The sequence below is a fragment of the Aythya ferina genome (genome assembly GCF_964211825.1).
Source record: "Aythya ferina genome assembly, chromosome: 8".
Lineage (NCBI taxonomy): Eukaryota > Metazoa > Chordata > Aves > Anseriformes > Anatidae > Aythya > Aythya ferina.
This window is the reverse complement of record NC_140304.1, coordinates 11,690,837-11,703,815: the sequence shown is the minus strand read 5'-3', so window position 1 is coordinate 11,703,815 and position 12,979 is coordinate 11,690,837. Positions and strand designations below refer to the sequence as shown.

The 12,979-nt window shown below is 55.1% G+C and overlaps 1 protein-coding gene across 1 annotated transcript in view; it reads right to left on the bottom strand.

Annotated features, from left to right (window-relative positions):
- Positions 1-207: 207 nt before the first annotated feature.
- LMX1A (LIM homeobox transcription factor 1 alpha) overlaps positions 208-12,979 on the bottom strand; it is a 28,484-nt gene continuing 15,712 nt past the window's right edge. The window contains exons 4-9 of the mRNA XM_084528684.1: positions 5,162-5,394; positions 2,490-2,659; positions 2,311-2,388; positions 2,163-2,232; positions 1,889-2,059; positions 208-1,388 (exon numbers count right to left, since the gene is read on the bottom strand). Coding sequence (XP_084384810.1) covers positions 1,228-1,388; positions 1,889-2,059; positions 2,163-2,232; positions 2,311-2,388; positions 2,490-2,659; positions 5,162-5,394 — 883 coding nt within the window. The 3' untranslated portion in view covers positions 208-1,227. The remainder of the gene's footprint in view (positions 1,389-1,888; positions 2,060-2,162; positions 2,233-2,310; positions 2,389-2,489; positions 2,660-5,161; positions 5,395-12,979) is intronic.

Here is a 12,979-nt window from a genome sequence, read left to right as displayed (position 1 = left end):
TCCCTTGCTGACCTGGGAGATTATCCAAACCCATTCCCTCCTGAGTTGATGTGACACACAAGAAGAGACCAGGCATGTTTGGTGTTTTTTTTCAGAGATTTTTTTTTTTTTTTTTAATTTCACCTTGCTACGCGATTCCTGTCGGTGCCTCAGCACCTCCCGCCGGGCCGGCCGCCTCCGGGCCCCGCTACATTCAGTGTCAGGCCGTACGGGGGCCACGCGCCGGCGTTTCGAGCCTCACAGTCACTTGCATGTCTTTACAGGCGGTCGCTTACATCGTTTGGGAACAGCAGCACAAAAGGACACAACGCATGGAAACGAGAGGGGGATGAGGTGAGGGTCGGCTGAGAGCTCAGCCTGGAGGAGAACTTGGAGAGGTGGACCCGCACGTGGGGTGGGAGGCGCAGGGCTCCTTCCTCCTTCAGACAAGGGGTGGTGGCGTGGGCTGGTGGCTCCTGGAGCCAGGACAGCACCTCACACCTCTCCAGCACCCGTATCTGAGGATTTGGGATGGGTCGCTGGTCAGGGAGAGAGTTGGGGATGTCCCTGAGCTCCAGCACCGATCTCCCAGCCACCACGAGTGGCAAGGACGGGACGTGGCCACCTCGTTGTCCCCACCGACCTGCTGGCGGAGGAGCTGGTCCCTGCCGTGGGGTTCAAAAGCAGTGGGGCAACCTGAGAGCACCAAAAATAACCGGCCCCGAAACCCAGACCTACCGCCTGACACGAGCCGGTGTTCCTGCCCTGCCACCGGGCTTTTGCAACCTAAACGTGGCGTTTATAAAAAGTAAATTATCTCATCTCATAACTTAAGTGCATCGAGCATTTCCTTAAATACGGTTCGCGCTGAAAATAAAGTTACTTTTGCTGTACAGTAAATTTCTGATAGACTTAGGAATAAACTTTGTGGGTGCAACAACCCGGAGGGTGCGCCCGTGCGGGACGCCACCGCACACGGCCGCACGGCTCCGCTCACGCGCGCGTGCCCACACACACAAACACACACACACAGCCCCGTCCCGCCGCACGGGGGGACGTCTCTAGCTTTCTATATTCACGTGGGAATTTGAAAACCAACCCGCCAGCTGCCAAACCCACTCCTGCCCCTAACCCTAGGATTTCCTAAGAGAAACGTGAAACTACGCAACCCAAAACTCGCTGGGTCCCTGGGCATCCCGAGCTACAAAACGCCGCGTGCCGGCCTCCCGTCGCGGGGCTCCGCTGCGCTCAGGAGGTGAAGTAGGAGCTCTGCATGGAGTAGAGGTGGTCGATGGGGTTTCCCACCCGTGCCTGCAGTGGCCCCGCATCCGCCGTGGCAAGGAAGCAGTCGCCCAGGTTGCTCAGTGAGGTATCGTCGCTGTCCATGTCGTGGAAGAGGGGCTCGGCACCTGGGGAAGCAGGAAAGGAGCAGTGTTGGAGGGGTGCTGTGTGCTGCTGCAGATCCTGGAGCACCGTATCTCCTCCTCCACCATGTCCCCGAGAGCCTACTGAGATGGTCTGGGGATGCTGGCACACCTTGGGGAAGAGGGAGCTGTAAATCATACTGGGTGGCACCTTTGGAGAGGTGGTGGCACCTTTGGAGAGGTGGTGGCACCACCAAGGAGGAGGTGACACCACCAAAGACGAGGTGACACTACCAGGGAGGAGATGGCACTCCTGTTTTTCCCACCACGCCTTTGGCTTTGGCTCCAGCTCCATCAGTGGGATGATTTCATGGTGCTGACCACCTTGGTGCCCCCACTTCTTCAGTGTTAGGATTTAGGGGAGCGGGGGCTGCCGCCTGCCCAGAACTTGCTGCACCCCCATCACGCAGCCCCCATTTTGACAGAGAGAGGGCAAGAAAAAAGCCCTGGGGAGGTTGCAGACATGCCCCTTTCTGCAGCCTTACCGTAGGGGTGCATGTGGTCTCCGGGCATCTGCGGCGGGGTGAGCCCTTGCCGAAAGGGGTCGGAGCTGTAGACGCCCTGCTCCATGCCCAGGAGCTGCTGCGGGGGGGGCAGAGCGGTGTAGGGGTTCATGAGCCCCTCCAGCCCCCCGCTGCCACCACCGTTGGGCTGGGCTGGAAGATAAAAATGAGCTGCCAGTGAAGCTTTTTTTTGGGGGGAGGCTTGGGAAGCCTGGAGAGGGCATTTTGGGGTGCGGGGATGTAGAGAGCTGGGTACCTGAGCTCAGGCGCTGTGTGTTTTGCTGGTCCTGCTGCTGCTGCTGCTGCCTCCTGGCCAGCTTCTTCATCTGGGCGAGAAGAAGGGGAAAAAGCAGGGGGTGGCAGCACGGCCACGGGAGGGGGTGGGAGGGGGCCCCTGCACCCACCTTTGCTCTCTGGTTCTGGAACCAGACCTGCACCACGCGGACGCTCAGCCCCGTCTCGGCCGCCAGCGTCTCCCGCACCTAGAGGGAGGGAGGACAGCATCTCAGCGGGCCTCACACGGCTTTGGGGGGGACTTGAGAAGGGGGCAGAGCCCTTGCCCAGCCTCCAGGCCACCCCGTACCTTCCTGCAGGGCTTGGAGGAGACCTCGAAGGACGCCTTGAATGCCCTCCGCTGCTGCGTGGTCAGGATGGTGCGGGGCCGCTTGGGTCGCTTGTGGTCCTTCCCCTCCTCGGCTCCCTTCCCTGAGGCCGGCCCCAGTTTGCAGATGCTGTCTTCATCATCACTTTTGCCTTGGGGAGGGGTAAAAAAAAAAAAAAAAGGATCGAGAGTCAGTCAAGAGTTGGGTCTTGTTATCCTCCTTGTTATCCTCCTCACCCACCTTGGCACCGCCGCAGCGATGGCCTTGCTCGCTGCACTGGCACGGAGGGTGCAGTGCAGGCTGGCCGGCACGCATCCTTCCCTCTCACAAGCCGTAAACCACTCAGAGCCCTTTCCAGAAAGCTCACTCTGTCTGGTAATTGCTACCGAAGCTGCGTTTGAGGCCACACAACACACTGCGGGTTGCAAGGCTGAGCTTGGCCTGGGTCCCGTTTTGGGGCTGCCGTGTCCCCGGGATGCACGGGGTGGATGTGGAGCAGGAGGAGGCAGCACTGCCTGCGGAGGAGCGGGGATGCTCTCTGCTCACGGCTGTTTTCTGGGATCTCTGCTGGGCTGAGCAGCTGGGGACACCCTCCCCATGGTGACACAGCAAGGTGTCCCCCAAAACACCCGCTCGGCACGCGGTGCTACCCTGGAGCAGGGAGGAGGGATGCTGCTCCTGTGGGCATGCCGTCTGCACAGCTCCCAGCATCGTGGGGATTTCAGCAGCCTCTTCAGACCCAGACACAGGCTGCCATGAGCCAAGGTTAATTTTGGTGAAGGGGATGAGATTTTATGAATATCAGGAGGAGAGGCATGCACCGCTGGAGACACTGAGGCGCCTTTGCACCCTGGTGGGTGCAAATCCCCCACCCAAATCCAAATCCCAAATCCCCCCCAGTCCAGGATGCGATGAGCTCATTTGGGGGGAGACAGAGCCTTTCCAGATCAAGCAAATGATGCCCAAAACCACACCACCATGCTCTGGGAAGGGGAAAAACCCACTCCAAGCATCCCCCCCCTCTCCTCGCCATCCCCCCCAACACCTGCTCCCCAAATCCCTCCGTGTGTCAAAGGAGAAGCGGAGCCGGATTTGGCGGGGTATTACTTTTAATTAACTCTCCCTTTCAAGCCTTCACCCGAACGAGGGGGGGAAATTAATGACTGTCTGGGGCTGCCCCTGACGTCACCCGGGAAGGGGCCGGGGCGGGGGACTTTGTGCGTGCCCCCAGCCCGACCCGCCGGCACGGGGGGGCCAGCGCGGCCACAGCGGGGCCAGGACATTCCTCGCCTGGGAGGATTTAGGGAGAGGAGAAACGTTAGGACGCTTTTAATTGGAAACCGGGGTCCTCTTTCAGAGGGGCTTGTTTGCTTAGGCTGGGCCGGGAGGGGGGGGTTTCGGGGGAGGCAGTAATTGAAGCGAGGGTTGGGGAGATTACGGGCAACATATGGCTGGCTTTTTATCGGCGCTTTCTCATAAAGTGGCCTTTGGTGTGCGTGGAGGCTGGGGGAGGGAGGCTGGGGGGGGGTTTGGGGGAGGCTGGAGGCTCACATCGCTGGTGGAGGGCAGCCGGGGCTAGCACCCCAGCGGGGACACACGGATATGTTGGGGGACACGGGGTGCAGGGGGCAAAGCCGTGGATCTGGATGCGCACCTGGGCCAGGGGTGCTGGGGTTTTGTGCTGGTTTCCCTGCCAGCCAAGGGGTTGTGCTGCCCTTGTGACTCCTGCACTGTGACTCCCTCTGCATCCCTCCGCCCGGAGCTTCCACCGAAATATGCGTTTTTCCCCGGGGATTTCTGCTATTAAAGCCCTCGGCTTGGCCAGAGGCGCTGGAAGTGGGGCTGGCCGCGGGCCGACGAGTCGCTGGGGAGAAAAAACTCCCCAACCTTTCCCAAACTGCCCTTTTCCCCCAGTAGGAATAAACCCAAAATGCTGTGGGACCAGAGGCCGATTCAATCCTTTTCCTGCGTGATGTTTCCTCCTTGGTTCCTATTTTAACTGGAAGGGTTTGCATCTCCCACAAGGCAGAACTGCGTCTCCCGGACGCACTTTCCCAGGGCTCCCAGCACAGCAGCCCCGCTGCTTTTTACTTTTTGTTACCATCGCTGCTATTTGGAGGAAGGATTTATTAATTTTTTTTCTAGGTTCTGGCTGTGGAGGATCATGATATTAAAGACCTGGGGCAATTCCTGCTCCACCCCCACTGAAACCATCCCTGTCCTCCCCGTTCAGAGGTAAACCCTTCCCTCTGCAAAGCGGATTTTCCTACAATATTCGTGGTTTTTTTTGGTGAAGAGTGTGATTTGGGAAGTGCCAACCCCATCTTCAGGGATATCATTAAGACAGCGATTTCTGCTCACAGCTCATTTCCCATTTTCCTGTTTTTTCTTCCTAAATTTGTCTTCCTGGGAACCATTCAGATTTGCATCGGCTGCACATTTGGATTTAAGCGCTGATCTGATGCTCTGGGCAACCTGCCCTCATTAACAACCAGAAATACCCCCCCGAAGGTGACACCCCAGGGATGCCACCCCCTTCCCTATCCCCGCAGTGTCCCAGTTCTGGGTCTGCCTTTCCCTTCCCACCACGGGACCCTGGAGCAGGAGCAGCGGGTCGGGGCGATGCTGCACCGGGCACGGGTGGCCCCCTTACCAGAATCCGACAGAGCCGGGCTCACCAAGCTCAGCAGCTCCCGCTCCTTCTCGTAGTCGCCCTTACAGAGCAGCTGCCCTTCCTTCAGCACGAACTCGTCGCCCTTCTGCAGGCGCCGCTCACAGACGCAGCAGCAGAAGCAGCGCAGGTGGTAGACGCTCTTCTGGGCGCGCATCACCAGCTCGCTGGGCGCGATGGTCTCCAGGCACCCGGCGCACTTCACCGCGAACAACCTGTGTGGGGAAAGCAAGGGGAGACCCCGCTGGGATGCCCTGAGGTGCCACGGCTGCAGCCGGGGGGTGGTATGGTGTTGGGGCACCCTGGAGACCCATGGTGGGGCTGGGGGGCATTGGCATGGGGGGAATTTGTCGCGGCTGCCGTGCTTTGGATGTGCCGAGGGGAGGCACAGGGTGGTGCTGGTTCCCCACGGTGACCAGGAGTGGGCTGCAGGCTCGCCCTGTGCCAACGAGGGATGCTGGTTTGAGTCAATGCTGGCATTTTTGGTGAACCACAAATACAGAAAAAGGGTGAAGACCCCAATGATCGGATGCTCCGGGTAGAAAGCAAGCAGGCATCAAAACCAAGAGACCGGCTACCAGCATGGGATGTGGGACACACCACCTACAGGAGGTCTAGAATAACAGCAATATGATAATAATAATGCTGGCTTGAGAGGTCTTAGAAGGACCTGGTGCCAAACCTGCTTGGGATATTTCCCCCAGTATTGATTTTTGGAGGTACCAAAGCAGAACGCCTTCACCACCCCCAATATCCGTGCTTTTGGCCTAGATCCCATAAAGAAAAAAAAAAATCGCTGTTTACCCAGCCTCGTCCTAAATATCTGTGGGAACTGGACATTATTATTCCCCTGCCTTAATGACTTTGGCCCAGAAAGAGGAGGCAGAAGTCAGCGCACATCCTGCGGGGGTTATCTGCGAGCATCCCCGGGTCCCAGCGCCGCTCCCTGCCCCGGTCACCCCCTGGTCCCCATCGGGTGCCTCGCCCGGGGGGACCTGCCCAGGCAGCTCACAGTGCTGCTTTGCTGAAGTTCTTCAGGCCTGCAGTCCATAGCTGAAGTATTTTATTGTTTTTAATGAAAAAAAAAAGGCACCAAGCTCTGGTTAAATAATTCAAGCAATGCTCGGTGTTCTCTGCCCGGTTCCCTCACCCCTGAGTTATCCCAGGGCATGGACCTGCCTGCCCAGAGCCTCCGAGCACAACATTTTCAACCCTGATTTTTTGGGACGGTTACCAAAAAAATAAAAAAAAAGACATAGGAAATGCAAAGTGCTGAGTCAGCCCTGTTGCAATAAGGAGAGGAACAGATGTACACAACAGCTTCACAGCAAAACCACCCGAAAAAAGGGAAAAAAAAAAATAAAAAGCTTTATATATTGACGTTTTTATGAGCTTGATAGCACATAAAACATGGAGGCAGGAGGCAGAGCGAGGCATGCTCGTATCTTTGTGCCCCAGAGGCATCCCCCAAGAGTCCCAAAATGCATCAGCTTCATACTTCACCCCGGGTCCTCTCCTCTTGCAGCCCGGAGGAACGTGGGCTGTGTCAGCGCCGCGCATTTCTGCTATGTATTTCATTACATCTCCTTCGTGGCAGAGTGGAGGCAATTTGTAGGCAGGGGGCAACGCGTTCTCATCGTGCTTAAATAAAGTTTAAGCCCTACCTGGTGGGACTGCTGAGTGTTTTCAGTCATAAACCACCGATGAGCTATTCAGTTAGTGCTGTCTAATCTTTGCGAATGAATGTGCCCCAAATATCTGTTTTCAGTGTGCCGATTAGAAAGCAACAAAGCCATGCCAATTAGGCACATCAGCACCCACTGAAGAGAGGATTTGTCTAAGCTCAAAGTGTTCAGCACGCTGCAAAACAGGAAGGCGTGAGGTTTGGGTAGATGGCTGCCTGATACTGGACACTTAAGGCTGTGCTTAGGGCCCTGGATAAAGGACGGTTCCCAAAGCACTCCCACTTTGGGAACAGTGGTAGCTTGGTAAAAGCCTCAGCAAAATATTGGCAGTGAGTATTTGTAAATTTTGAAAAATATTTAACTTAGGGAGAGTTGGAACAAAGGTGTGGTGGTGTAAGCGTTTTTTATCACTGCACGTGATCCTTTGTTTCTGATTTTCTGAGCGTTCTCTTTCCTCTATCGATTAATCTGTATTAAAATCTGAATTAAAAAAAATAGAAATGAAAAAGGTCCTTTTTGAAATGACAGTCTCCAGTTTTGAAACAGAAAGGTGGTGGCGGTGCGTTTCAAGAAAATATTGAAAGGAAATATTTTGCCATTTCCAGAATCGAAACCTTTCTGCCTGAAGACCCCCAAGAGAGCGAGATGACATTAAAGGCACCCCCTCTTCTTCTGAGACAAAATCCAACTTTTCATTTCCTATTCCCAGAGAAAAACATCTCGGTCTTCTGCTTCTGGCTTCCCCATCCTCGCAGCATCACCGAAAGCCGGCGGCTTCGACACGTGGCCAGAGCCACCCGTGGGGCAGCGCATCGTGCATCCCGCCTCGTGCATCCCACATCCCCAGCCCAGGTGCTCCCCATCCCTGTCGGGTGCTTTCCCATGGGGCTGTTGGAGCAGGGAACGGGGCCGGGGAGCGCCTGCCTCCCCCTCTTTCTGCCTTTATGCCGAGGTGACACAATGAAAGGGGCCGTGATTGACGGGCGCTTCCCGGCTGCTGTCTGTCTCCCGGCCGCCTGCGTGCGCCGCATACAAACGGGGCCCACGGAGCCCCCCCGGGGGGTGGCGGGGGTCAAGGATGGTGATATTAAATACTGACGGACAAATCCCAAACGCTGTGGAGGTTTCTTTCGCCGTGGCTCTTCCTGAAGTGGAGATATTGGAGTCCCAGCGCTTGCTAGGCTGCTCCACGGATGGGTTTGCTTCTCTCCGGATGCTCCTTGCAGCTTCTGCGCTGCCATCCCCGGCCATCTCCTGCCCCAAGGGCCATCCCTAGGGCAGGAGAAGCCTCCCCAGCAGGCACAATGACACGTTCACCCATCCCAGCTCCTCCAAGAGGGGACGGGTGTGTGGGGACAGCAGGACGAGTCAGCGGCCCCGCTCTGTGCGAGGGACACAGGGGGATGCTGGCGGCAGGGCTCAGTGCCGCCAAATTGAGATGTCTTGGCACCCGGTCGCCTTCTCACTCACTGTCACCCGTCGGAATGGGGGACAGCAGGACAGGGGACATGGAAAAATGCCAGTCGCTGTCAACCACGCATCCAGCCCCCAGCGCTGGGCTGGGACATAGCTGCTGTCCTGGTGCCACCTGGGCGCACCGGGACCAGTTTTGGTCCCCAAACCAAGGGGTGTCAGGGGAGCAGCGGTGTTGCTCACCCACCCCATCCCTTGTGCCTTCTCCCCACACACCCCAGCTCCCCGTGCCACGTTGGGGACGTCCCCGGGCTGTCCCCTGACCCTTCCCCGTCTCCTGGCTCCCTCCCCCCGAGGCGGACAAGTGTTCGCTTTACTGCCTGGCAACGGCGCCCGGGCTAAGCTTGCTAAAATATGAGTGGTTTTTGGCCGGAGTACCAGAAGGCTGCAGTCCTACAGAGAGAAAAAAATTGAGCACTCCATGCCATGGCTCCAGAAAGGGGGAGAATTAGATTTCACACCGAGCAGGCTGGACCATGGCATTCTTTAGTTAATGCTTAACAAACGCCCAAACAAAAGCGGCCAACTTAGCTGCATGTTTGTAAAATGTATTCTCAGCAGATTCGGGTTTATTGGAGAATTCGCTCGCTTTGCAGCAAGTGCCGTTTCCCTTTTTTTTTTTTTTTTGGTTTAATTTCCCTTCTCCTCCCCCCCCCTGCCCCGCACCCCTGGCTTCAGCTCCTCTCCTTTCTGCTGGCGGGATGCAGCCTCTGATGCTACGAGGGGATGTAGCAATGGGGCTGCGGTGGCAATGCTGCCCCTGGGCATTCCCACGAGCCCCCCGGGTGCAGCCCGGCCCCCATGCAGCTGGGGATGAGGACCCCAAAAAGCCAAAGCCTTTGGCAAACCCACCCCCAAGTTTCTGCCACACAATGCTGATTTCTGGGGACCCCTCCTCCATAATAGCCTGCAGCATCACGCAGGGTGCCGGCCCCATCAAACAACTCAATCCATTGGTTTTGCAGGCAGGAGGGACACGGGGAGCAGGGGGACACACAGCTCGGTGCCCAAACCCAAAATCATCCCGATGGACACGATCCAGGGACGTTGCCCCCACCAGCCCACATCACGGCGGCTCTGCAGCACGGCCGCCCACTGAGCTGAGTTTCCAGCCCCCTCCCCTCCATGCCCCCAAGAAAACAAGCATAATTGAAAAACCACAATATCACTAGTCAAATTTAATATTGAGAAGGAGCGAGCGGGAGCCAGAGGTCAGAATTAATTACACCCCACCATATTTCAGCACGCTGCCGCGGCTCCGTGTCCTTTCCTAGGGGAGCAGCGCTTCCACGGAGAGGTCGACAGACATTATTAGAAAGGACTGATTTAAACGTACCCCCAGGAGCTTTTCAGCTTGTCTCTTCAGAGCCTTTGTTTGTACCGAGATTAATGGGGAGGCAAATGATGGAAAAGCAAAGTCACCACAAGCGGGAGGATGCGCCACTGCCACCAGCAGCCGCTTTCGGACGGCTTTGTAAGCGGGGCAGGGTGACCGGTGCTGCTCGTGCCACTCATTTTGCAGACTAAAATGTGATTATTTCAAAACTCTTTTATTTTTATTTATATTTTTTTCTGCTTTCCAAGAAATAGAAATTCTGTCTGACCCCCCTGAGAGCTTGTTTTCCTGCCCCATGGGGATTTTTTACACCCCCGCTGCTTTTTCAGCATGCTGTGCCACCGTGGGGGAAGGAGCCGTTTCCAATCCCTTTTGGGTTAGGCTATGCCCCCCTGCATCACACCACATTTCCTACATCTTTCTTTCTTTTTTTTTTTCTTTTCTCTGCATCTTTCACAAAACTCCCGTAATAAAAAACGAAAATAGAAAAAAAATGGGAGAAAAAAAATGGGAGAAAAAAATAATTAAAAAAAAAAAAAAAAGAAAGAAAAGCTTTCTATTTTCTGTTCAGAATTTCAAAGGGAAGGTTAATAAAAAAAAAAAAAAAAAAAAAAAAGAAAAGGAGGAAAAAAAAAGGAAAAAAAGAAAGGCACTTAAAATTCACGGGGATTTTAGGGGCAAGCGCGCGCTCGCGGGCAGCCAATATCCTGTTGCGCTGCCGGGCGCTTCCCAACGCTCCGGCGGCTGTAAAAACCGCTCGGCTGGATGAAATCTAAACAGAATCAGCTAAGCCCAAAATAGAGGCCAGCTGCTTCGGACCAGCTCGGCAAACTGTTATCAGCCTCCCGGCGTGGCTATATCTTGCATTTCCACGTGCTGGTTTTGCATCTTGCATTTGCAAAAGCGTTTTGCACGAACATTGCCTGCGCGTGTTGTCACGGTGGTGTTGGAGCTGTTTTTTTTGTTTTGTTTTGTTTTGTTTTTTTCTGACATTTTTTCAATGGAAAGCAGCTGTTGTGGTGAGGCCAGCGAGGCAGCTGCGGGGCCGAAGCTGCAGCGCACATCGAGGTGTCTCCGAAGAGGCATCCTTCATTCATAGCTGCGTGCACTAGAGAGCACTGTAACATGTGGTTCGGCGCAGTTTGGTGACTGCCCGGCTAAACGAGCGGGCTGGAAATGCCAGAGGAATATGCTCTGGAATGAATGGAAATATCCATCTGAAGAGACATTAAATTTAAGCCATCTTTTCTCCCCCCCACACTCTGCTGATCTCGTGTTGCAGCCCTCTCCTGCGGGGATGCTCGCAAGAAAAACAAATCCTTCGCTCGCATCCTGCAGGGAGAGCAGGGCAGGGGCAGAGACCCTGCAGCAACCCGCTCCCAAATCACACCCCGTGTGCCAGAAGCCAGAGCAGTTTTGTGGTTTGGGCTGGGCAGCCCTGCCCCGTCTGGGCATCACCTCCCCAGAGGCGCTGAGCATCCTGGAGGAGCACAGCCCTGTGTTAAACAGGATGAAACCCCAGGAAAATTGCAGTACTGAGTGGTTACAATTCACTTTCTACCTTGGAGCTTTTTGCTCCTTGGTTTGGAGAAGCCAGGGAGCAGGGACAGTCTGTTTTCAGCCACCAGCCTCTCAAAAATTCAATAGTACCCCCATGCAAATCCAAATCTTGGTGATTTCTGAAAAGCAGCTGCATTTCAGGCTGGCCTCAGCAGCCATAAATGCCAAAATAAAGGCTCTCAGCGATGCCAGAGAGCGAGAAGCAGCCCCAGACCCTGATACCAACCAGAGGAGTCAGTGCCCATCGTGGGGGGAAGGTGCTCGGGGGGCTCCAAACCAACCTGAAGGGGCTTCCCCGTCAAATCAATTCCCTTCCTTTACTTGCTTCATAACACCCCACACAATATTTAATAATATACAACCTGTAATTGTATATATTTATATACTTTATATATATTTATGTAGTATAATTAAATAATTACGTTAGGCTGCAAAAGCAAACACGCTTTCTCTAGGAAACAGGTTCCTGCCTCTCGTTTGCTCTGGGTTATCGCAGCCCTTCCCAGCAGCCTCCGGCGGCCGGCGAGGCAGGATATTACTTTGTTGCTTATTCATTTTATTGCTTCTCCTTTCTAAATATTTGCTTGGCAGGGAAAGGATTCCCTTTACACAGTATCTGTTTTTTACAGGTCAATTGAATTTCTGGCTCTCGCAATCCCTCCCTCCTTCCAATCGCGTTTGCAAAACAAATATTGGTTGTACCAATTAGCTGCTGGCCCCTCGCGGAGGCGGCTCGGCGCCTTCGGCCGTGCTCGAGGAGGCTCTCCTGGCCCCAAAACGCACCGTGGGGATGTGCTGGATGTGTCCAGCAGGCCGGGAGCCCGCAGAGGGGCAGTGTCAGGGCTGTGCGAGCCCCCCGCAGCGCCTTCCCCTCGGTACAGCCTCTGTAAGGCACCAGCAAAAAGGAGGTTGCACATCCTTCTGGTCACAAAACAGAAACTTTGAAGGGCATTGAATTGATGCTACGATGTCCCTTTGTGGCTCCCCATGTGCGACAGCCGGCCTGAAACACGTGTGAAATACCTCGTGCTGCTGTTCACTCTGGAACCTAATGACTGCGACCAACAGAGATTACAAACGCCCCCAACAACAATAACAAACGCGTCTGGGTAGGTTAAATCTGTTAACCCCCAAAGCCACTCACCCAACAGAGCATCAGAAACAACATTTCTTTCCCTGAAACACCAAACACATCAATTTGGGACAGGCATGGGGTAAGACTCCACAGCCCCCCAGAACTCAGGCACTCTTTTTAGTGCTGTTTTTTTTTTTTATTATTTTTATTTATTTATTTTTATTTTGCCTGGCGTGTGACAGGGGGGTGGGTTTGGGCAGCAGGGGATGGGTACACTTCTCCTGCCTGTCCTTCCAACTTCTCACTCCTGAAATTTGGCAGATATGTGTTTTTTTTTTTTTTGTATTTCTTTTTTTACGCTTTTAGGATCTGCCTGCACATAAGCTGATCCCACAGGAGCCGTGCCGGCGCAGGCGGAGGTGCCGGGGCGGCCGCATGCGTTGGGAGCACACTGCTAAATCTGTCCCGCCCGTGCCAAAATTCACAGCCTGAGGCCAAGGCACAGGAGGGGGGACACCAAGGCGGGGGGCGAGGGCACGGCACCTGGCACCCACCGTGTCCGTGTAGGGCAGCCTCAATCCCCCTCCTGCGCACCGAGCGCATCCCCTCTGACCAGTGACATCCCCGAGGAGACGGCACCACGCTACCGCTGGCCCCCAAGCCCCATCCCC